General features: G+C 40.0%; 2 protein-coding genes across 10 annotated transcripts in view; one reads left to right on the top strand and one right to left on the bottom strand.

The window, feature by feature from the left end:
• Positions 1-999: 999 nt before the first annotated feature.
• On the bottom strand, positions 1,000-21,819 carry COPS5 (COP9 signalosome subunit 5). Of its 2 annotated transcripts, XM_064267776.1 has the most exons (8): positions 21,373-21,814; positions 18,376-18,610; positions 17,430-17,558; positions 16,480-16,545; positions 14,281-14,366; positions 6,691-6,802; positions 3,036-3,184; positions 1,000-1,240 (listed from the first exon to the last, which is right to left on the bottom strand). In XM_064267776.1, exons 1-8 carry the CDS (start codon positions 21,513-21,515, stop codon positions 1,156-1,158), a joined length of 1,005 nt encoding a protein of 334 aa, XP_064123846.1. In that variant the 5' UTR covers positions 21,516-21,814; the 3' UTR covers positions 1,000-1,155. The 2 variants fall into 2 exon arrangements, with proteins under 2 accessions (XP_064123846.1, XP_064123847.1); XM_064267777.1 differs by lacking the exon at positions 17,430-17,558 and having other exon boundaries at positions 21,373-21,819.
• A 3,319-nt stretch (positions 21,820-25,138) lies between these two features.
• CSPP1 (centrosome and spindle pole associated protein 1) overlaps positions 25,139-26,150 on the top strand; it is a 127,628-nt gene continuing 126,616 nt past the window's right edge. For 7 of the 8 annotated variants that reach the window (XR_002785186.2, XR_010317775.1, XM_010588327.3 and 4 more), the window contains exon 1: positions 25,139-25,292. The gene's annotated coding sequence lies outside the window, so the exon portion shown is untranslated. Of the gene's footprint in view, positions 25,293-25,382; positions 25,510-26,150 lie in introns of those variants that run through there. The other variant, XM_023545750.2, reaches the window with a different exon arrangement.

Here is a 26,150-nt window from a genome sequence, read left to right on the forward strand (position 1 = left end):
TTGACTGTTCACTGGGGGCATTCATTATTTTTAAAAGGATGTAAAAATGGATGGTTGAACCATCTGAAATTGGGGGTTGCCTCATTTTCCTTACAGGCATATAAAATGAATAATATCAACTGTCTCCAAGAAAGTATCTGGATATTAATATTAAATGGCTTTCTAATCTTACTGAAGACCTCATTGCTAAATCTAATGGACTTTTAGGCTTTGTTTTCTGCTCTTTAAAACTCTTTAATTCCCCATTGCTGTTAGGATACAGTTCAAAAGGACCCCTGTGGAATCTATTCTCTTTTTACCTCTTAAGTCATTTCTCACAATGCCCCACTTCCTACTAGACACTCTAAAGTCAAATTGAATCTCAGTTCCTTGTATGTTCTTGCTTCTTGCTCTCTACCTCTGGCTTTCTACACATTGCTGTGTTCTCTGCTTGTAACTGTAACTGCCTCATTACCCTTTTTCTGGCTAGCTCTTAAACCTTTCTCATTTCAGCTTAATGATCAGGTCACTTCCTTCAGGAAGCCTACCTTGCTATCTCCTTTCTGGGATAAGTGCCCCTCCTGAGAGTTCCCCAGCACGCTTTATTTCTCCCTTCATAGCAGTATACTTAAGTACTTGTTAACTCATCTGTAGCCTCCATGGAAGGTCTCTGAGGACGGTGGCCATGTCTAACTTGTTCAACATATCTCCACAGAGAAACACCGGGCCTGGTTCAGTAAGAGCACCTGGTGAAAATCTGAATGACTAGACATACTGTGTTAGGCTCTACCGCTAATAAGTGATTTGATTTTCAGGAAAATAATTCATGGTATGACTTGATTAGAGTTTCACAGTACATAAAAGCATTATGTTAAATGTTGAAATTCTTTGACTAATTTAGATAGGCAAGATTTTAAAAAAACAAAGATTCTAGTAAATACTCCTTTGTCTCACGTTCAAGAATGTTAAAGGATGCTAGAAAAATAATGCAATTGCTCCCATAAAACAATGAAAGGACACTTTCATTTTAAAGCGCTTTATTACAGGTTGTTAATATTCACGACACTTCAGAGCACCTTATACTTCTAATCAGATTTCTGGTAACTGGTTTAAAAGTTCTACTTGAGTATTTTTCTCCTACTGGCTTTCAGGCAAAAAGTATTACTCAGTGATTGCTTAAGAGATGTTAATTTGATTAAACAGTTTATCCTTAATAACCTGAGACATCAATCCATGGATAGCTTCTATGGTAGTTTTACAGCTGGAAAGGAAAAACACAGCATTACATAATGTTACAAATCGAAAACTTTTAAACGTGTACATTCCATCCCTCCCACTGTCCATCCTTGCATCCCACCCCAATGATTTTCGTTTCTATTCATACTCCCCAAATCATACTAATCTCAAGCTTTCCTTTGTGATTTTTTCAGTCTTCTGCATATCTCCTGACCATTTCACTACTTACTAAAACTTTAACAGCAGAATGTCAATATAAAATTTGATATTAAACCCATGGCCGTCGAGTCAATTTCAACTCATAGCAACACTATGGGACAGAGCAGTACTGCCCTATAGGGTTTCTAAGGCTGTAGTCTTTATGGAAAAGGCTGCCACATCTTTTTTCTGCAGAGCGGCTGGTTGGTGAGCAGCTGAGCACTTAACCAGTGTGCCACCAGGGCTCCTTAAAATTTGATATAGTTTGCAACAATTAATTTTGTTACTTGTCAGCAGCTTTGGGAAAAATTTTAAAAGTGACAGAAATTATACGTAATTCAAGATAGATCTCAATATTGCATTAAAATCTGTTATTCCTTGTTATTACTTAGAATAACTGAAAAAAAATTAAAGAACCTATGCTGTTTTTCTGTCAAAGCTAGGTTGATGGGCAAAGGATTTACATTTTTGAATGGACAAAAAGTAAAAAGCATAGAAAAAAAATGTCCATCACCAATATTAAGAAGAGATGTAAGTTTTGTAAAGTTACCCATAAAAGGAAAATTCTCTATGAAGTATTTGCCTTACTACTTTTCCTTCTACATATTAGAGACACTCCCGTAATGAAAATTTTTGCTATATAAAAAATTGAGATGTAAATGTAGATAAAATCATAAATCACAGACATAAAGATAGATGGGCAAAAACACACTCCAAAATATCATTTTTATCTGGAACACAAGCTCTCCCTTTAAAAGACCCAAGAAGAAAGGGATGAGATTAGTTCCAACTCAAGATACCCTCCACTCCTAGAATACATGTCCCTTCTCTCTTCTCTTTCCTATGGACCAATCCAGTTTTTCTTAAAATGGATACCAATGTATCAGTTTATATACATGTCAGCATGCTTTTTCCTTCCTCTCTGCCCTTAATTATCACATTAAAACTCTAATTTTTGTCAAAGTAAACACTATTTTTTTTTTTTTTTTAGTCTTCTGAACCCTGTATAGACTCTGCATCTGAAGGGCCACAAAAGTATTTTATAAGTTATTATATAACATACTCCAAATTTGTTCTGAACAAATTCTTCGGTAGTGAACTTTGATACTAAATTACTGTACAAAAGATAATTTCAGAAGACTAAGAGAGACACAATCATTTGTGTTAGCTAGGGATTTAAAACTTTATAAAAATATGAAATTTGGTAAATTTAAGAAATCTTAATATCACCTGTCAGAAGAATAATTAGGTTAGAAGAGGTCAGGGCATCTTTTTGCAAAGGATTTTTTTTTTTTTCAAATCCAGTGGTGGACTTGTTTTCTCTGTTAAACTTCCTGGCTGAACCTAGAAAAGGCAACTAGGAATGTTTCATTAGACTACCTATTTCTTTGATCTCTGATTTAAGTCTTCAATATTCTGACCTCATGTCTCCCAAATTTTCAAAGTTAAAGTCTGTGTCTGACAATTCTTAAAGGCCCCAAGAAGTTAATATTCAGGCACCATTCTTCATAAGTCATAACTAAGCTGGACCATAAGGAATTTGATTCCTTACTGTTATTTGCAAATTTTGAAAGCAAAAAGGAAAAGCATTAGGGGCAGGAATCTGATAGGTTTACTCTCACCTATCTCGTGTTGCTTTGGCAAGTTTATCTTCTGACTTTCGGTCATGTGTTTCTAAACCCAGCATGAAACTCCCTCGTCCCAGCTGGGCTTCTGATTGCTCCAACTTTTCAGACAAATCAAAGACCTGACCAGTGGTGTAGTCTGCATTCTGTGGAAAAAATGGTATCGTGTCAATATTTACTTATCCACTGTAATACAGGCCTACCATTCAAAAAAAAAAAGGAAATCCATTTATTTTTATATAAATTAATTTTCTTAGAACACTTCATTTTCAAGTAATTCTACTGTACAATCTGAATGGACCGTGAGGTAAAAAGTCAAATTCCACCTGCCAAAATGGCTTCAAAAGTTCAAGCAGTTCACGTATAGATTTTTTCCCCTTTTATAACTTCAAGATAAAATTTGGAATCTTTCTTTTTGACTGCTTAAATCTAATACTTGTATCCTGGGAGGCTTTGGCTCTGCCGTAGATTAGTGGCGAGGCTCTTTACTGCTTTGGACCTCCAAGTTCTCTCTGGAAAAAGGGCGATCATTTCTACCTTAAGTCTATTGTGACCATTAGATACTTTACCGTACCCATTGCCGTCTGGTTGATTCCGACTCATAGTGACCCTCTAGGACAGAGTAGAGCTACCCCACAGGGTTTCCAAGGAGCGAATGGTGGATTTAAACTGCTGGCTTTTTGGTTAGCAGCCAAACTCTTAACCACTGAGCCACCAGGGCTCCATTAATAAGGTAATAGATATCAGCTCTTAGGACTGTCCATGGCACCTAGTAAATGCTTAACGATTGTTAGCTAATTTTGTTATTATTCTTGTTGAACTTTTAGAATCAGCACATAAAACAGTATTTTAAAAAGTAACATTTGTTTTAGCTTTTCTGATTATAAAATTTATTGTAGAAAATTTGGAAAATATACAGCAATAAGGAGCCCTGGTGGTGCAGTATGTAAGAGCTCAGGTTGCTAACTAAAAGGTCAGCAGTTCGAATCTATCAGATGCTCCTCGGAAACCCTATGGGGCAGTTCTACTCTGTCCTATAGGGTCCTCTATGGGTCAGAACTGACTTGATGGCAGTAGGTTTTTTTTTAATAATAGAGCAATAAAGAAGAAAATAAATACAACTACAATCTTCCACCCAACTGATACCATGATTATATTTTAGTGTATTGCTATATGCCCATGTACAGCCTACATTTGGTGAACTGGAATCATAGATACTGTTTTTATAATTTGCCCTTTTAACAATGCATTGTAAGCATTTTTCTGTATTATTACATACTTTTGAAAAGGAAAATTTTAACAGTTACATAAGCACATTTAACTGGTATTTTAAAAAAGATTTTTATGGAGTATTGTTTTCTTAAACGTTGTAGTCTAAAATTTAAAAAGAAAAAAATTTTTTTTTTTTTGTAAAGATAACTATGAAGTACATATTGCACTTCTTTCCCAAATATTCACTAGAAGAGAGTGAAGATTCAATAAACAAACTGGCAAAAATTAGCATGGTATTCTATTTCCTCAGCTTTTAAGACAGTATACAGGAAAAGCAATTCCAGCAGCAAACATGACAGGTGTTTGCAGTCATCACAGCCACTACGAGGGCCCTGAAAACGCTATCAGCTTTTCCGATGTTTTACACACTTCCAACACTTTTAAAAGAAGCAGTTACATTCATGTCGCCTGAATCTAAATGGTTTAGGGCACCAAAAAACTTTATTCCCATATACTTGGAAAAACCTTAAGGTTTATAGACCACTTCATAATCATTAGATTTAAGCCATAAAACTGCAGGTTAGCAGAAACAGTTATATTATTAGAATGAATATACAATACATCCAGTTACATTTCAAATACACAGAAAATGAAGAGAAAGAACTAATTTTCTGGTAGCCTTAAGTTAACGCTGTAATTAACTGCTTTTGCTAAGGAAAGAGATAAGCTGGACATATATTTACATATTTTTTCTTAAAATGTGGCAAAGTACAATATATATATCCACAAAAAAGGGAAAAATGTAATTTAACCTTTTGATTACTAATGTCCTCACTATATGCAATGCTGGAATACAGGGGAACCACAGGGCTAAGTAGGTAGCACTGTCTGCCTCTGTATTAAGGTTCAGACTACTGTGGTCTTACCCTGTTTTTCTCCCCTTGCCATCAGGTGTCATTTCTTGCTGCTATTAGTATATGTGCTTCTAAGGAAATAACATATAATATCAAGTGGCAAAAAGCATTTAGCAGTGTCTGGCACATGGGAAGCACTTAATATATGTTAGCTGTTGTGATCACTCTCCTCCCTGCTAATCTGTTACTTCTGACTCTTGTGGATATGAAATATGTAAAGAAAGCTAGTCAGACTTGTGTTTAAAATCAGAGTGAACAGGCTCTAGTGAGAGCCTTTCTCCATGAGTAAACTGCACCAAATTAAAAAGAATAATCATTTATTGACACTTTAGGATATGCCAGGCACTTTGCTCACTGCAAAGTATCTCATTTAATAGTCTCAGTGAACTTAACAACGAATGTAGTATTATCACCATTTTATACCCAGGAAAGCCTCAGTCACATTAAACAACTTTCTAAAAGTCACTCACAACTAGTGACGTGAAAGAGGTGTTTTCAAACCCAGTTTTATTCCAAACACCATGGTTCTAACCATTATGCTACACTGCACTATATGAAACAGGATTTTTTTTTTTAATGGTTCCTGACTAAACTCTAGATAGAGAAGTTTGTTAAATAAATATCCTTCCAAGTATGTTATATTCAGTTGATACCATTTTCTCTTTCGGGGGACGCTCAACATGCGCTGCTTTTGGGAATTAAAATTCTTATTTCCACATGGGGACCACCCTTCTCCATTCTCAGTTCGAATCCTTCATTCCAGCCCAGGGGTGGAGCACTTGCCCTGGGTCCAGCTACTCATCAAGTTTATTCCCTTGGCCCACAGAAGGTGGATGGGCATATGATCTAGGCAAGGCCAGTCTGACACAAAATGAGGCTTTGCTTGGGAATATGTGGGGGTGTGGGGTGTGGGGATGCGGGTGTGTGCTTGGGGTGGGGGGGCTGATCGTCTCTTTTGAACATGAAACTGAGACGATGGGAAGTATAAGGCTAATGCTGCCATCTTGCTTTCATATGAAGCCTGAAGCTGAAGCCAACCAAGATAAAAGCAAAGCTGAGAGAGGAAAACGAAGACTTCTTAATATTGTTTCAGTGAAAATTTAGCTGTGCTTGAAGTAAGGCCTACTCCTGGACTTTGTATCTTACACAATTCCCTTTTGTGTTTAAGCTAGTTCGGTTGGGTGTTCTGTCACTTATAACCAGAGTCCTACCTGAGACACCTGATACAACAAAACGCAGTATTTGTATTTTATTTCTCTGTAAGTCTTTTTAAGGCAGTGGCAGATCTTACCCTGATCCTGCCACTATATCTGCCATTTAGACTTGGTCTCTGTGGTACATGAAACAGACATGGCTTAGTCTAGCACCCAGTGCAGCTCTGGTCCTAGAGAATCCAACCCCAGCCCTTGTATCTTGGCCAAGTCAGGTATAGCTTTTCCATGAAAATGGTTTCAGATATCAAACAACTTATACAAAAAATAGCTTTGATAAAACTCAAATAAATCCCTTGAAAGTGTAGTACTCACAGTAAGCAAACTAGAAGAACTCAGTGTATTCACCCAGTATTTATTCCAGAGAAGTTCAAGCAATTTGCGATCCAAAGAGGATTTGAAATACGAAACTTCCAAGGCATAGTATCTATTGAATGAAAGCACAAATTTAGTAAGTGAAAAAAATATCCAACTACATAATATAAATTATAGCCAAATTGAAGTGAATTACATTTTACATCCAATAGTCATACTTTAGTTTTTAGTCCAATAGAACAATCGCGTAATCATGGCTTCCTCATTATTCTTCAGGGGTTGTGGTCTCAAATCTTGTGTCAACCAGGCATCCTTGTTTTGTATTTCTTCCCTTCATAGAGCCCATAAATTTCTAACACGGTATCAACAACCAATCAGAACTTTAAACAACATCTTTACCCATATTACTGAGTTCACAAATTCCAGCCAGGTATGCTAACTTCATGAGCTGCCTCTCCAGGGTCAGTGTAGTTTTCATCTGGCTTTTTGAAACACTGAAAATGACATGTGGATTTCTCATTCCTCCCATTCTAATCCCCTCATGAGGACCTACTGTTTTTTTAGAAAAACAGATTTTAAAGTAGGTCCTTAAGGCACATGAAAGAATTACTACTGCTTCCAAAGGTACTAATGCCTCTTTATAGATAGCTAGGAGAATCTGCTTAAATGTCTTAAAAAACTGTATTTTTAAAAAGTAACAAATATTTAAATATTTCACTAGGTTCTGTACATCAGTGGATACAAAAAAGCACAAGAGACTTCTTCATCTTGAGGAATTTATAGGGCCGATATGGCACGAACCCACAAAAATTAAATATAAGAGTATATGTTAATAAGGGATATTATAGTGCACATATAAAACCAACCACATACCACATAAATGATAAAGATAATGAGTACTCTTAGTGTAGAGGAGCTGAAGTGGGCTAGAACTGAAGTGGGCTAGAGCTGTCTGTGAAGCCCCACAGAAAAGGCAGGATTTTAAGTAATCCTCACATTAGTCTACGGCATGGATATTGAGGGCAAGGAGAACGTCAAGCAGAGAGCATTGGGTAAAATGGGTAAAATGTCTAAGGGAGAATAAATCAGTTTGGTTGGACCATTTATCAAAAGCAGAAGAATTAAATGAAGTAAATTTAGAAAGCTATGCTGGGGTCTAGTTGGTGGAAGACGTTACCGTGTAAGGCTGAGAAATTTAAACTTTATCCTCTACCTGGGACTCACGGAAGGCATTCGAGGAGAGGAGCAGTGTTTCAAAAAGCTGGTTGTGGCAGTACCACCCAGGATGTGTCAGAGAAGGGGAGAAACTGGAGGCAGGGATGCCACAAAGGAAGCCACTGCAGCAGAGGGGACCTGAAAAGATAAAGGCTCATGCTCGGGGGGCAGTGGTGCAAATGATACAGACATGGGCAAAACAACAAGGCTTGCTGATTAAGGAAAGTTGAAGTGAAGACATGAAAAAGAGTAAGAGTTTAAAGACACTGGAATTAAGTGAAGTCCTTTTCAAGATTAAGACACCTGTGCATGTTTAAAGCTGGAAAAGACTGAAAGGAAGCAGCTAGTGAAACATGGAAGTGGAACAGTCTGTTTCTTGAACATCTTCTCTGATCTGGGTGCTTTACATACCTTCTCATTTAATCTTCCTTCTAACAATATGAGGGAGGATATGTTACCCCCATTTTACAGACAAGGAAACAGATTCAGAGAGATTAAAGAACTTGCTCAAAGCCATATAACTAGTAGGTGGCAGAGCAAAGATACGAAAACAGTTATGTCTACTACTCAAAATGCAGTCTTTATTTTTATACAGAGAGTGTAGACATTTAGGAGAGGGTTTAAGAAGTGAGGTCCCAGGAGTGAGGGAACAGGGATGGGGAGGGGAGGCAGGGATGCAGCACCCAAGTAGGAAGTCCAGGTTATACCTCTGAGGGGAGAGAGAAGAGAGGATGAGTATAGCAACAGAGATATGCAGATGTATAAAGGATAGACTATAAGGGAACTCAAATTTGAAGGTCTGGAATAGACTATTATTTTTTAACAATTTATAGATCACCTTAATGCAATCACTGTTTTAATTCTGTAGGCTGACACAATGAATTTTTTTGTCTAATAAGTAGTGATTAGGTACAAATCTCAGTAGAAGAGTTGAAAACAAGAAGAGTATTCAAAAACACTTGTGGAGCTAAATTTTCATCTTCTGTACTGGAAGTCAATAATAGATACTTCTTAGAACTGAAAATCAAGAAGTAGCACCATAAGCATACTGTTTGACAATATGGGGGTAAATACTTAAAGAACAACCACAACAGTTTAAGTACTGCTTCTGGGAGACAGGAACGGGAAAAATACAAGATCATTATTTTTCATAAGCCTCAGAGAACCACTGAACTCTTTTAAAAAAAATACGGTGTCCTATTTTTTACTTGACGGTAATGGGTGTTTTACTGGGATTTTTTACTTAGGTTCTTTAAAGTTAAAAATAGCTAACACTTACATTAGACTAATTCTATGTTTAAAACAGACTTTTGGTGTGCATTATGATCTAGGATTTACGGTAAAAAAAAAAAAAAAAAGACGTGCCAATAGAAGCTGCAAATAGCTCATCATCAAATAATTTAGGAAATTGATTTCGGTCTTAGATATCTAGTGCCCCTATAACAGAAATACCACAAGTGGATGGCTTGAAGAAACAGAAATTTATTTTCTCATAGTTTAGGAGGCTAGAAGTCCGAATTCAGAGTGCCGGCTCTAGGGGAAGGCTTTCTTTCTCTGTTGGCTCTGGGGGAAGGTTCTTGTCTCTTCAGTTTCTGCTTCCTGGTTCCTTGGAGATCTCCATATGGCTTGCCATCTATCTTACCCCATCTCTGTTCTGCTGGCTTGTTTAATCTCTTTTATATCTCAAAAGAGATTGACTGAAAATACTAATCCTGCCTTATTAACATAACAAAGACAACCCATTGCCAAATGGGATTATAACCACAGGCATAGAGGTTAGGATTTATAACACATATTTTTGAACATAATTCAATCCATAACAACCACCATCCTATAAAATGCTGTTTTTCAACTTAGTACTTTGTCTTTAAAGATCTGAAGTAAAAATAAGTTAAGCCATCCAGTTTCCCTATTAAAAAATTTATTCTTTCTGATTTAGGAGTTAACACTTCTGAATATTGTTGGGGGCTATAGCAATACAAGCAGCTAGGAAAGCAACTACTACTTTCTGGTAGGCTCATTTCAGAGAAGCAATGAGCCTACTGAGTACTTGTCAAAAAAAAGTCATTTAGGAAGACAAAAGGATAACCAATGGAATAGAAAAGCAGGGAAGTAGGTCTGCTGGAATACAAAAAACACAGATTACCAGTCTTCTTTTTTGTTTGTTTTTGAAAGCTGCTGCTGATAGTGAAAAAAACAGTAGTCCCCCCTTACCTGCGAAGGATAAGTTCCAAGGCCTCCCATGGATGCCTGAAACTGTGGACAGTACCAAACCCTATATATACTATGATTTAGCCTACTCATACTTATGATAAAGTTTAATTTACAAATCAGGCACAGTAAGAGATTAACAACAATAACTAATAGTAAAATAGAACAATTACACAATATACCGTAATACAAGTTACATGAATGAAGAAGCAGGATGGCGTGAGATTTCATCATGCTACATACTCTTTTAACATTTTCAAACCTCAGTTGACCGTGGGTAACTGAAATTGCAGGAAGTGAAACCTCAGATAAGTGGAGATCACTGTAGATATTAAAGATATAAACCTTTTATACCACCACAACCTGAGAAAGAACACCCTAAAATTAAACTCTATGGGTGTTTTACACGACTAAAAGAAGGCCGCCTCTAGGCCTGAACTCAAACTTCATTTTGGAAAGCCTACTCCACTAAGAAGTTAACCTTTGCACTGGCTTAATCTTGTATCTAAGGAACTGTTTGCTCTATAACCAAGTTAAAAAAGAATGTTATCAGTATGTTCCCAGAGAAACCAATCAACTAAACCCACATCTAACCTTTGAACAAATCACAGAAGATTCCTTGCTTCCAGATATCCCGCCTCTCAACTATCTTACCTCACCAAGCACCAATCAGAATGTTGTTAGCTTGTTCCCAAGGAGCTTTAAAACAAATAGCTCATCTGCAGCTTGTTCCCAAGGAGCCTTAAAACAAACAGCTTAACTGTAAGCCACCAATCCAGAATGCCCACATACTGCTGATAACCCAATCCTGGACGAGCTCCTGCTTCAAGGAATCTCACCTTAGTCTGATCTAAATTTGTAACTTCCAATCAGAATAAAAAAAATAACTAGCCCATTGCCGTTGAGTTGATGCCGACTCATAAAGACCCTACAGGACTGAGTAGAACTGCCCCATAGAGTTTCCAAGGTGCGCCCGGTGGATTTGAACTACTGACCTTTTGGTTAGCAGCCGTAGCTCTTAACCACTACACCACCAGGGTTTTCAATCAGAATTGTGTACCTAAAGTTTTTTGTTCCCACTTTATAAAAATGTCCTTGCACCTTCACCACCTTGGAGCTCTGACTTTCACTTTGTGAGAGTCAATGTTTTCCCCAGCTAAAGCTGTCTTTTCCCTTAATAAATCTCTTGATTTAATTCTAAACAGAGTACATGTCGTGACTACAACAATGCAAAACAAATAGAAAAAAATGACTATTCTGAAAATGAAATTATTACAGCAAAGGTGTTTCCATGTGTAGGAGTAATTCTCTCAAACAGGAATGATTTATTCTTTTCAAAAAGCAAATAAAATGATTTGATCTCGAATTTTTAACTGAAAAATAGAATCTTCTGTTTTTTTAGAAATATGTCAGGGATGATTGAAAACCAGATATATTTTTTAAAAAGTGTACTGGGTTGAATAGTGTTTCCCAAAAACTTATGTCCACCCAGAACCTGTGAATGTGACTTTATTTGGAAATAGGGTGATTGAAGACGTAATCAAATTAAGATGAGATCATACTAGATTAGTTGTTGTGTGCTGTCAAGTCAATTCCGACTCATGGTGACCCCACTGGACGGAGCAGAGCTGCCACATAGGGTTTCCTATCCTGTATTCTTTACAGGAGCAAATAGCCAGGTCTTGCCTCCCTCAGAGCTGCTGGTGGGTTAGAATTGCTGACTTCTCGGTTAGCATCCAAGTGTTTAACCATTGTACCACTAGGGCTCCTTTAGTAGATTAAACCTGTTGCTATCGAGTCAATTCCGACTCATAGTGAGTAGAATTGCCCCACAGAGTTTCCAAGGAGTGGCTGCTGAATTCAAACTGTCAACCTTTGGGTTAGCAGCCGAACGCTTAACCACTGCCCTACCAGAGCTCCTTACTAGATTAAGGTGGGCCTTAAATCCAATTTGACTGGTTTCCCTATATGCATGGAGAAATTTGGACACAGAAAAGCAGGCATACAGAGGGAAGACAACCATGTAAAGATGGAGGCAGAGAATGGGATTATACTGCCACAAGCCAAGGAATGTTTAAGGTTTGCCAGCAACCACCAGAAGTTAGAAGGGGCAAGGAAGAATTCTTCCCTAAAGCCTTTGGAGAGAGCATGGTCCTGTCAACACCCTGATTTGGGACTTCTAGACTCCAGAACTGTGAGAAAATGAATGTTTGTTGTTTTAAGCCACCCATTTGTGGTACTTTGTTATAGCAGCCCTAAGAAACTAATACACTTAGTTTTAGATACTCAAGAATTTTCTAGACATTTCTAAAACAACAATAAGAGCAAAAGGAACACTAACACGTACGTAGTCAAAATATTCCTTGAAGTTATGGTAGGGGGGTTATGGAGAAAAGGAGATACTAGTGTAATAGGTTGAATAGTGTTCTCCCAAAATTCACATCCACTTGAAACCTTATTAGAAAATATGGTCTTTGCAGATGTACTCATCAATTAAATTACAATGAAGTCTGTCTTAGTTATCTAGTGCTGCTATAACAGAAATACAAGTGAATGGCTTTAACAAACTGAAATTTATTTTCTCAGCTTAGGAGGCTAGAAGTCCGAATTCAGGGAGCCAGCTCTAGGGGGAAGGCTTTCTCTCTCTGTAGGCTCTGGGGGAAGGTCCTTGTTTTCTTTCAACATCAGTGGGCCCAGCATTCCTTGGCGATCTCCATGTGTCTCGGCATCAATCTTCCTCTGGATCTAGGAGGTTCTCAGCACAGGGAAGCCAGGTCCAAAGGATATGCTCTGCTCCTGGCTCTTCTTTCTTGGTGGTAGGAAGTCCCTCCCTCTCTGCTCACTTCTTTGTCCTTCTATCTCTTAAAAGATACAAGATGATGCAGGCCACACTCCAGGGAACCTCCCGGTACATTGATCAAGGCTGTGACCTGAGTAAGGGTGCTGCATCCCACCCTAATCCTCTTTAACATAACTTAATCTTGCCTCATTAAACACAGGCAGAGATTAGCATTTACAACACAGAGGACAATTACATCAGATCACAAAATGGAGGACAACCACACAATACTGGGAATCACGGCCTAGTCAAGTGAACAGATATTTTGGGGGGAAACTATTCAATCCATGACAAGGTCATACAGGATTAGGATGGGCCCTAATTCAATGAGTGGCATCCTCATAAGAAAACAAAGACTCACAGAGAGAAGAGTCAGAGGAACAGATTGGAGTGTTGTATGTTGCCACAAGCCAAGGAATGACAACGATTTCCAGCAACCATCAGAGGCTAGAAGAGAGGCATGAAACAGATTCTCCCTCAGAGCTCCATAAGGAGACAACTCGCCAACATCTTGATTTTGGACTTCTGGCCTCGAGAACTGTGAGATAATAAATTTTTGTTTTAAGCTGTCTGATTTGTGGTACTTTTTTACGGTTTTTACCAACTGGCCATGTAGACCATGGGAAAAACTATGGATTTTGTTTCTAATGAGATAGGAAGTAATTCTGAGAAAAGGATTAATGTGTTTATTATATTTTAACAGAATCAGTCTGACTGAGCAAAGGCCTTTAAAGGGTAAAGGGTAGAAGCAGGAAGAGTAGTTGAAGGTTAGTGCTATGGTCCAGGCACCAGATGGCAGTGGGCTGGGTCAAGGTGACAGTAGTAGAGGTGGCGACATAAATTTAGAAGGTAGAGAAAATTGTTCCCATTGGCTTAACTCTCTTAACTGAGATATAATTCACATACCATAAAGTATCATTTTTTTTTTTTTTACTATTGACTTCCTTAGCTTTTGGAGTTCTAATGCTTAGGACGAACCTTTGCTAAGTAGAACATGGGTTCTTTGAGGGTAGCAGACATGCTAGTATCAGGGTGGACCAACACAACTTCTCTCAGTTATTAATTTTGTTATGTACCAAGTATGTTGTACATTGATAAATTGTTTATGGTTGTGTAAAAGGTAAGTAACATGCCATGATAACATATTAATAAAAAATAAAAATATTACTCTCAATTTGTATATTCTCACTATTATTTAAAAGGTTTTATGAAATGCATTTCACCTGAGTCTTTTTTCTCATCTGTAAAATAAGAACTTAGACTGGATAATCTCTTCAGGTTTCTTATGGTGATCTCTGAGTCAGATATGTTTTAAGATTACTTACTGTTTGCAGTGTACACCAAAGTCTTCTATTTTATTAAGTGGGATAGTCTGGTACTCAGAAGGTCCTTCATCAGGTGGTTTATAGCCCTAAACCAAAAAAAAAAAAAAAAAAAAAACCCAGAAGATGAAAAAAATTTTTTTCTATGTAGTTTTCTATATATAAACCAACCAAAACCAAACCTATGGCTGTTGAGTCAATTCCAACTCATAGTGACCCTGTAGGACAGAGCAGACTGCCTCATAGTTTCCAAAGCCATTAATCTTTATGGAAGCAGGTTGCCACATCTTTCACCCGCTGAGCAGCTGGTAGATTCTAACTACCAAGCTTTTGGTTAGCAGCCAAGCACTTTAACCACTGTGCCACCAGGGCTCCTGTTTTCTACATAAAAAAAAAAAAAAAAAAAACCAAACCAGACCCAGTGCTGTCGAGTCGATTCCGACTCATAACGACCTACATACAGGAATACTACTTTTGGAAGCCAAATAGTGAACATAAACATCCTAATGAGAAAAAAAAAGTGCATTGCTCTCACTGAGGGGCATCTAGGCCTCTCCTGAAGTTCCAGACTACCTGGAAAAGAACCAAGGGAGGAAAGGTGTTATGGATTAAATTGTGTGTCCCTAAAACATGTATTGAAATCCTTACCCCTGTACCTGTGGGTATAATCCTGTTTGGAAACAGGGTTTTTTTTTTATGTCCCGGCCATATCAAGGTAGGGTGTGTAATAAATCTAATCACGTCTGAGTTATAAAGGGAGCAGACTAGACACTGAAAGAAACTTTAAGACTATCCTAAACCCTGGTGGCAAGTCGTTAAAAGCAGTTCGAATCTACCAGATGCTCCTTGAATACTCTATGGGGCAGTTCTACTCTGTCCTATAGGGTCACTGTGAGTCGGAATCAACTAGATGACATAGGGTTTAGGTTTTTTTTTTTTAATCTTAAAAGTTGGAAAATATTATTTGGGATTTATTTAATTTACAGAAAGGAAAGGACTACTCCAAAAAAAGGTTAGAAAGACTAATTTTTTAAATTAAATTTTAATACATGTGATACACGTAAACTAAAACCAAACCAAACCCACTGCCATCAATCCGATTTCGACTCATAGCAACCCTACAGGACAGAGTAGAACTGCTTCGTAGGGCTTCCAAGAAGCGGCTGATAGATTCGAACTGTTGAACTTTTGGTAAGCAGCGGAACTCTTAACCACTGTGCCACCAGGGCTTCAATACAGGTAAGAGGATATGAAAATCTGTATATGCTTTATCAAGGATAGTTTTCAGCTTCTCAACCTTTAAATTGTATCATTATGCTGCTGAATTTATAAGTTCTCTATTAAAAGATACTATCTTTTTGTGATCAAAGTGAACTAAATACAGGTAGACCCCCATGAGCCATGTATGTTAATTAGTCTAAATTTCTGGTATGAAATTCGTATCTTATCGATTCAAATTCGTACTGCCAGACCAGTGCGAAAATAAAGGATGTTTAAAGAGATTGAATAACATATTAAAATTCTATTATCTTGCTCATGAAGTTGGAATACACACTCAGTTGCTGTGTCTGGATGGCACAGTTAAGTGCTCGACTACTAACCAAAAGGTTGGTAGTTCGAACCCATCCATAGGTACCTCAAAAGAAAGGCCTGATGATCTACTTCCAGAATGTCACAGCCTTGAAAACCCCGTGGAGCGGTTCTACTCAGCACACGTGGGATCGCATGAGTCAGAATTGACTCGATGGCAACTAACAACATGTAAATGCAAATCAGTCTACAAAGGAAACAGCTGAAGTCAGTTAATTAAAAAAGAAGAATACTGCTCTCCACTCTCCTCCAAGTCCCTGCGGCGGCTGTGGCTGGATTTGGCTTATAGATTGCTTCTGTCCTCTGGCGATGTAATCTGGGCTAATATCTATGTCAGACTGCATGCTTCCTCCAGGGAAGGAAATAAATCCACTTAGGTTGTTGTTTCTCTAGTACCTGTCGTAATTCCATGGGCGCACAGGTACGTGTTAGTAAAATTAACAGAATACAACACAAATGTGTTGTCGCCTACTAAGAACAATATGTGGTAGTTTGATATTTTGTAAATATTGTTTAAGGACAAAAAGAATTATAAATTATGACATACCTTCAAAATGAGTCAAATATTTCGGATTTTGAAAAATTGTAAGGACTTATAATTTTAAAAATTACCTTTGGGTATGTCCTAAAGGCGCCAAGGTTCACTTTTCCTGCAGATATTGTTCTAGTTGGATCGATCTATGATAAAGATGTATTTAGTATATGTTGATTATAAAGTCATGATACATCTCAATTTCTTTAATTATAAACCTAGAGATGAATATGTACCTATAGCACTATATACCGACACAGAATTTTGTTTTTCATGGTAGTTACGTTCTATAATCTAGAACAATCAATTAAAGCTAATACCAAACCAGCCTTGTTCAAGCTCAGCTGGAAACTTACACATCTGGTGACTTCAGATTTTTACTACTCTGCACACGTCCACGAACGATCCTGAAAGCACTCTGAGTGTTGATTTTGATGATACAAATAAATTTAGTCGATAGTTGAACTGGCGATACGGAATGTGCGAATAATGATCTACTGTACTGTGTGTAACACATACACACACACAATAACTTAATAATCAAATGATAAGAACAAAGTAACTAAACAAAACCACAAAAAGTTCAACAAGATGCGTAAAAACAGAAATGCCTTACAGTTAATTGATATTAAACTTATAGTTATTGTACCACATAAGACTGCTATTAAGATCTCCTCATCGCTTTTTCAAAAGTTTTCTCTTTTTCTTTTAATAGACGAACAATTTCTACCTCCCTCATAGAAACGTGGATTGTATCTGAAATACTATGAGTGTAACAAGAGCTGATCTAGCAATTCCTATAATGTGCTAGGCTCTGAGCAGTAGGTGCTCTTACTACCCTCGTCTAAGACTTAGATAGGTTAAGGACTTGCTCAATGTCCCAAGTTCTAAGAGGCAGAGTTTGGATTCAGATGTAGGCAGACTGATGCCACAGCCTTGCTCTTTATCACACTGTTGTTATTTCTCAAAATATTAGTTTTAATAAATCTTCATAAAGAACTTGATTAAAACTAGTTGTAGAAATACTTACTACGACTGCTACGAATGGTTCCTGGAACTGCTGATTGAGCATCTGAGTACTAACATCTATCCCAGAGAGCCAGCAGCCATAGCCAGGGTGGCTATGATACCAACCAATTGCATTTTCAAGGCGGCCAACCTAACAAATGAAGAGGGCAAAGGAGCCTGAAGTTCCTGTTTAATCTTAGAGACACTTGTCATTTGTCTGTTTACACGGCATTATGGTAAAGTAATAGTATGCATTGCTTTAGAATGTATAAAATATGCATTTGATAATGCATACAAAATAATAGCATAACGTGGTGCTTTCAAGTTAAAAATATTTTTTCTTCTTGAATAGGTAATACAGAAGCAAGGTACAAAATTAACAAGGTACAAACTACCCGATTTCCGAGTCCAGATGTCACCACTATAGCCAGTTGCTTACATAATGTTTAAGAGACAGTCTTCGCTTATATGTAGATTAAAAAAAAAACCAACATAAACAATAAATACCACAAAAGCATACCACAGATAATATTCTACACTTTGCTTTTTCACTCAACAAAATATTCTGGAGTCTTTTCCATATAACTAAATATATAAATAGATACCTTATTTTTTAAATTTTTTTTTCTTATCAGCCCATTGTATGAATGTATCATAATTTATATAACCCATTTTATACACAGGAACATTTAGGTTGTTTCCAAACTTTTGATTTTAAACACCCATCTGGAAATTTATTAGGGAAAAATTTTATTCATAAAAATATTAAAATTTATTAGAAAAAAAAAACCCAACAATTCATGCTATAAATCTTATCAAGCTCTCTCTCGTATACATTTTACATATAGGTCCCTAAAAATAACTTAAAAAATTAAACTCTAAGGAGAATAGTTTTAAATTTAGAAACTCAAAAGTCACCTGGAGACTCCAACTTGAAGTTACTAAATTTTGAGAAATGACATTTTTACCTGCTTGGCGTTTTCGATGTATGCGGCCATGTACTCATATGCAGCAGCCTGGGCATTTACCCGGGTTTCAGTGCCCTCTACAGGCAAAGCAAAACTGTCCATGATGATCATAGTCTCACCATCCACCTTTCCCAGCATCAAACCCATCACTTCCAAGTTGCCTCCTGACCTGGCATGCATCACCATTTTCAGGAGAGCCAATGCTGAGATTTTGCAGTACTTAAAGTAATGGTGACTACAAAAGAAAGAAGGAAAGAGAAAAGCATGGTGTAATTTACATATCGAAAGTACAATTTCAAAGGACATTTATTATTTGAAGATAATAAATATTGAAGGAAAGTACAGTGATGGAAGGGGAGACAGACTGCAGATTGTAGGAAAGAAAAAAACAGCAGAAAAGGACAGAGTTCCTGCAGACAGCTGGAAATAATAAACATGTTATAATCTGAAATGCATTTATTTCCCCTTGGAAGAAAGGAAAAGTCTGAAAATTTTTAAATATGCTATTCAAGTAGAAAGGAGAGAATTATATGACTGGTTCAAAAGACTTTTTCTCCATTAATTTTGGAGTCACTGATTATCTGATTCCGACTCTGGCTGGATGGTTAGGCCTAACTGTTCTCAGGTCCAACCTTCTGGCTTAATAATTAAAACTATGGGCTCTGTTATCTATCTGCCTAGGTCTGAATCCTGGCACTGCCACTAGTGGTGGCCTTAAGCCAATCACTTAATGTCTTTGCCTCAGTTTCCCACCTGCAAGCAGGGTTAAATAAAGTAAATGGAATAATGTATATAAAGTACATAGCACAGTGCCTGGCACATACTGAAACTTTAGTGTTACTTAACTCTTATTAGAATTATCAACCTCTCTGTGGCACTACCAGGAGCCCTGGTGGTACAGTGGCTAAGAGCTCGGCTGCTAACCAAGAGGTCGGCAGTTTGAATCCACCAGCTGCTCCTTGGAAACCCTATGGGGCAGTTCTACTCCGTCCTATAGGGTTGCTATGAGTCCAAACTGGCTCGATGGCAATGTATTTTTTTTTTTTTATGGCACTACCAAAGAACACTGTATTGAAAGGTATGTTTCCCTCTGTGCTATAAGCCTCAAAATTAAAAATGTAGCCCTAATATTCCTAGTTTCCTTATGATTGTTATTCTAGAATTTGTCATCTGTGGATGGAGCTAAACAACTCTTGAATAAAATTACATTTCTGGTCTCATCGACGAATCCCAAGATGTTAGGCTGAATTTAATTAGAAATATAATCAGTGAGGCAAACCAATACAGTTTCCAAATGGACTACATCAACCTTAAATGCACAGCCTGCTACAGAAGTAAGCAGACAACAGGCAACGTAAGAAGTCTGAATAGAGCAGTCAAAGTCTCTGAGAAGGCTTTTTAGATGACCTCCCACAGAAAATATTCAAGTTTAATTCTCAAACTTTGCCAGATTTCAATCACAAGCTGAAAAATATGGAGACCTAGTCTTAGGAATCAGAGACATGAATTAAAATCTTGGCTCCTCTGTTTACTGGGGGGAAAAAAAAAAGAAGGCACAGTTAATGTGCTCCTGTTACATACATTCTAGACGCTTTTTATACATTACATGATATAATCTTTATTAAACCAACAAGAGGTAAGTCTTATCTCTGTTTTATAGAAAAAAATTGAAGACTCAAAGAGAATAAGTAATTTTCCCAAGGTCAATCAACTAGTCACTGCCAACTCTGAGATGTGACCTTGAGTTGTGTTCACTGCTCAGTGTCATTGTGAGGTAAGTTACTGAATATATTTACTTGTATTCTTATTTACAAAAAAAGAATATATAGCACTAGGTTGTCAGGAAGATTAAATGACATATGGAAATTCCTACCTAGCTCAGTGCTCGGCTCTTATTAGGTACTCAGTAAACACTGCTGAATCTAGATACTGTCAATTAAAGCCAGCCTTGTACAAAACTGGGGAAAAAAACCCAGTGCCGTGGAGTCACTGATGGAAATATAGTTTCTGTGGGTGACCACAGCTCTCCTTCTTATCTGTCCATTGTTAGCTGCTATGGAGTAGGCCCAGACTCAGTCACATCATGCACAATGGGATCTGACCATTGTGATCCATAGGGGTTTTTAGTGGTTGGTTTTTCAGTAGTAGATCTGCCAGGCCTTTCTTTCTAGTCCATCTTAGTCTGGAAGCTCCACTGAAACCTACTGAGCATCATACCAATATGCAAGCCTTCACTGACAGATGGGTGGTGGCTTTGCTTGAGGTGCATTGGTGCGAATCGACACAGGTTTCCTGTGTGGAAGGTGAGAATTCAACCGCTGCCTAGATAGTAACTTTCTGTGTTCTTTTTACTGTCTATCAAAATCTTCCCTCAGGAAAGTATAAATGCTATGATGTGATGAACACTCGACTTGTCTTTATTCCCAGGGATACATCTACTTTGTAAGAGGCAAAGTGGCTTAAGCTCTTATTGATATAATTTCTGGTTTATGGTAAGTGGTGCCTGGAGTAATATTTGGGGAGACTGGGTGCCTCTGACATTACTACCAGCAAACAAAAACTATTACACCTCTCTAAAAGACAGCTCATAGCTATTTTAGAGACGGCTCCAGTCACCAGCTGGCATCAGCCGAAGGCCCCACCTTGGTAAATGTCCACACAGGTTTCATGGCAGAGTGTGTGGCATATATGATAATATGGATGCTGAGACGTGTCAGCCCAAATCACCGCTTCTCATTCCCCACCTCCATCCCCCGGAGGTAAATGGGTCAAAGAGACAGAAGGGGGAGTCGCGGCAGGCCTCAGCGGAGGAACTTAGGCTCTAGCAGCAGAGATAAAGGTAAACCGAAATCTCTCAGGTGCACAGTCCCTCCCCTCCCAGACCATGAAAACACAAGGCAAAGCTCTCCACCCCCTTCAACTCCCACTCCCCCTGGGCCTCCTCTTAAATCCCCGCCGCCCCTTCCCTTCCCAGCGTCTCGCCAGGGACTTCCTCACTCCTTAGTCCAGGGCTTCGCCGCCAGGATTTCCTGCTGCTGTTTCTTGTCGTATTTGTAGATTTCATCGATACTCTGAGCTTCTTGCATGTTGTTGGCCAATTCCCAGGTTTTCTGGGCCATACCACTCCCAGACGCCGCCATGGCCAAGGAGTCGGAGTTGTTGCCTCCACAACCAAGACGCAACTTTACCCCACTAGGTTTCGGGGCGAGGGCTTCCAACCCTCCCCCCTCACCGGTCTTACACTCTTACAAGACTCTCGAGGCTGCCATGACACCTAGAACCGGAGGTGAAGGTGGTACAGACCATTCGGGGATGGCGGGGGCCCTTCGGGGAAGCGACGGTATAAACAGCAGTTACAATAATAGGGAAAGAGAAATATCCTTGTGGCTGAAATGAGAACATATCCACTCGAAATTAGAGGTGTGAGTTAGAACAAACACAATAATCGGGCTTGGGAATGGTACAGCCTTCCACACCGGAAGAAGGTCATGAACGCGTTATGCCAGCACTTGGAATTAGCCTTCTTTGTTGGTACTGCGCAGGCTCGATCTCCGCCATATTAAAAGTGGGTAGGGCCTCAGCCATAATAGGGGGAAAAAGTGTCTTTGTGAGGTTGTAGGTTATCTTAAATAAGATAGGTTCCCTGAATAACTAAAAAATAAGGATGTCTGTGGAAGGCTGAGATGTACCTAGTTCCGGATGCTGGTTGAAAGGAAGATAAAGTCATCCTGTTTTACTTCAAGATGACTAACTGCACATGCGTAAAATGAAGTGGGCGGCTTGGCGCACCGTTTTCAGATGCACGTCCTCTAGTGTTGGGAGTAGGTATGGAACCATGTGGACTTCAGTGGTTGTCCCTCTTGGCTTGTTTGTAAAAATTAGCATCTGTATTCAATGTATTATGAGCTAGTTACTGTCCTGAAAATGTCCAATACTGTTTTTATAATAGATACAGTTATATCTTCAATACCATTCTGTGAAACCTCTTCTGACCCTGAGCCCGAATAAAATTTTAGCAACCTGTTTTCTTTCAACAGTTAATAAAAAAAAAAAAAAAAAAAAAAAAAACCAGGTCTAATTATTCCGTTTATTAGTTTACTCGTTTTAGGTCAACCCCACCCTCCACCCCAACCCCGATTCTAAGTTCCAAAACGGGGGACCGGGTCTGTCTTATTCCTTGTTTTATCTCTAACACCTAACATACTGTTTTGTGTCTTGGAGTGGATTCCAACTCTAGCGACCCTGTATGACAGAATAGAATCGTCCCATAGGGTTTCCTGGACTGTAATCTTTGTGGGAGCGGATCGCCAGACCTTTTCTTCTGCAGAGCGGCCGGTGGGTTCAAAGTGATGACCTTTTTGGTTAGCAGTTGAGTCTTCAACCACTGTGTCATCTTGGCTCCTTCCTAGCATATTAGATGTTCAGTAAATTTTTGTTTAAAAAAAAAATATTGTTAAAGCTGTTCACCTGGTTCCTCTGCTCCTCTTTAGCTTCATCTCTCTTTAGTCTCCCCCCCAAAAACTTCTCGTTCTTAAAATACCAATGCATTTATTTTGGGTTTGCACATGCGATCACCACCGCTTGAAATTCTCTTCCCTGACATTTCTGCCTGGAAACTCGTGGTAATCTTTAAAAACACAAATCGGAGATTGCTACCATGAAACCTTTCTTGACTTCCTCCTCCAGTGATCATTGCTTCCACCGTGTATTTTATTAATTTTTAAAATGCATTTGTTTACTTGGAAGTTTTCATTTTCATTGTAAGACTCAGTGCAGGACACTCTGCATTGCCTCCTTCACTCTTAGTATAATAAAAAAACAAAAACCCATTGCCATTCAGTCAATTTTGGCTCATGACAACCCTATAGTATAGTGCCTGGCATATGGTTAAAAAAAAAAAAATTAGAGTTCTTGAATCCACACCCTGGCTTGCAGGTTTCACATTGACTTCCAGCTGAAGAAAATTTGCCTTTAAAGGTCTCCTTACAAAGTACTTTAGGATAAAGGACCCTTAGTTCCACTCTCCTGGGAAGTTAGAGATCTCTTTTCTTGTGGTAACATTGGAACATTCAATATTGGGGTGAAGTGAATAACATTGAGAATAGTAATAAAAGCCCCGGACATAACATTGACTAGACTCTTGGATGAGGAGTAATTCCCCGTAAAAGCATGCCAACAGTTTTCTTCTCACTTTCTCCCCTCCTCTTTTTTCTTTCCAGGCTCAAATGGATCCAGGGGGAATGCAGAAATTATTGAACAATGTAATTAATATCACACACAATTAAAATTTTGCTGAAGATCATTCAAAAACGGTTGCAGCAGTACATCGACAGGGAACTGTCAGAAATTTATGCTGGACTCAGAGGAGGGTGTGACAAGGGATATCATTGTTGATGTCAGGTGGATCTTGTCTGAAAGCAGAGAATATGAGAAAGATGTTTATTTCTGTTTTATTGACTAAGCAAAGGCATTTGACTGTGTAGATCATAACATATTATGGATAACATTGCAAAGAATGGGAATTCCTGAACACTTAATTGTGCTCATGCAGAACCTGTACATAGACCAAGAGGCAGTCGTTCAAACAGAACAAGGAGATACTGCATGGTTTAAAGTCAGGAAAGGTGTGCGTCAGGGTTGTATCCTTTCACCATAGTTATTCAGTCTGTATGCTGAGCAAATAATCTGAGAGGCCAGACCATGTGAAGAACTCCACATCAGGATTGGAGGAAAACTCATTAACAACCTGCCATATGCAGATGACACAACCTTGCTTGCTGAAAGCAAAGAGGACTTGAAGCTTTTACTGATGATCAAAGACACAGCCTTCACTATGGATTACACCTCAACATAAAGAAAAATCCTTGCAACTGGACCAATAAGCAACATCATGATAAATGGAGAAAAGATTGAGGTTTCATTTTATTTGGATCCACAATGAACGCCCATGGAAGCAGCAGTCAGAAAATCAGATGACACATTGCATTGGGCAAATCTGCTTCAAAAGACCTCTTTAAAGTGTTAAAAAGCAAAGACGTCACTTTGAGGACTAAAGTGTGCTTGACCCAAGCCATCGTGTTTTCGGTTGCCTCCTATGCAAAAAAAAAAAAAAATTTTTTTCCCTATGCATGGGAAAGCTGGACAATGAATAAGGAAGACCGAAGAAGAACTGACATCTTTGAATTATGGCGTTGGTGAAGAATATTGAATATTCCGTGGACTTGCAGAAGAATGAACAGCTGTCTTGGACGAAATACAGTCAGAATGCTCCTTAGAAGGGAGGGTGGTGAGACTTTGTCTCACATACTTTGGACATTTTATCAGGAGGGACCAGTCCCTGAAGACAGACATTATTCTTGGAAAAGTAGAAGGTCAGGGAAAGAGAGATCCTCAGGGAGATGGTTTGACACAGTGGTTTCAACAACGGGCTCACACATAGCAACATTGTGAGGATGGTGAAGAACCGTGTTTCATTCTGTTGTACACAGTAGGGTCACTTTGAGTCAGAACCCCAAGGCACTTAACGACCACCACCCTGTTCCCAGCCGGTGCCTAGGGGCGGGAGTAGCTCTGGAAGGACTCAGCCTGGGAAGTGGCTCCCACAGAGGTTTAAGAGTCCCAGGAAGGAACCCATGAACCAGGAGACAAAGCCTTACGTGCAGCGGGCGGCCGTGCGGCCTCCGGGGCGGCAGGGGGCGCCCCAGGCCTCGAGGCCTCCCCGCAGGGCGGCAGTGGGGGCGGGTCCGCGCCCGGCCGTTGGCAAAGGGTGGGCAGAGGGCTCGGCCTGAGAGGCGGAGCCCGGCGGGGCGGCCTGTCACACTGTTCCCGCGCCGGGCGGCCGCCGCCACTTCTCTGGACAGTGAAGGCGCCTCACCGGAGCGCTCTGCGGCTCCCCGGGTGAAAACCGGCCCTCCTGAGTAAGAGTCCGCCGGCTGGGGCTGGAGAGCGGGCTCTGCGGGTGTGGCCCTGTGGGAAGGATCCCTGCGGGGCTGGGTTCTCGGCCCTGCGGCGGGGGCGGGAGCGGTGGGTTCCTGCGCACAGGGTTCTTGCGGCTGGCCGGCCGGGGCCAATGCCCGGGTGATGGAGTCGTGGACGGAATCTAGCGGCTGCCGAGCTGGCGCGGGCGGTGTCCAGGTAACGGGGGACCGGCGCTCGCTGAAGGGCGGAGGTCTTACGGCTGCCGCGCGGAGCGAGGGTTCGCTGGGAACGGGGGTCTCGCGGCGCCCGGGCCGGGGGAGGTGCCCGTGCTACGAGGCAGGGTGCGGGGATCTCACGATTGCTGGGCAGAGCGGGGGCGGCATCCGGGTTTGGGGGTTGGCGGTTCCTTACGGGCGGCAGTCTAGGGGATGCCGGGCAGGCGCGGGCGGTGCCCGGGTCACCGGGCCGGGGTCCCCGAGGGAACGGGAGTCTCTTGTCTGCCCGGCGGAGCAGGGGCTCCTTGGTGGCGGAGGTCGTGGGGCGGGGGCGGTGTCCGGGTGGCTGGGTCTGCGGGCGGGGGTCTCGCGGTGGCGGGGTGGAACGGGGGAGGTGCCTAGATTACGCAGCCCTGACACGGGGGTTGTAGCCCTGCGTCTTGTTGTGACCCGGTTGCCTGACTACGCGTTGACGCTTCCTAAAAAGGCATTCACCCCCAGCCACCTGGGACGGTCCATGTCCTCCCTTTCGGGCGTCTTCGCTCCGCATTCGCCCGGCTCCGTAGCTCGGCGAAGCCCCCCGGAGCGCCTGGGTGCTGGTTAGTGGTTAACGTTTGTTGAGTGCTGGTGCGCCAGGCGCTG

The sequence above is a fragment of the Loxodonta africana genome, chromosome 14 (assembly GCF_030014295.1).
Source record: "Loxodonta africana isolate mLoxAfr1 chromosome 14, mLoxAfr1.hap2, whole genome shotgun sequence".
Lineage (NCBI taxonomy): Eukaryota > Metazoa > Chordata > Mammalia > Proboscidea > Elephantidae > Loxodonta > Loxodonta africana.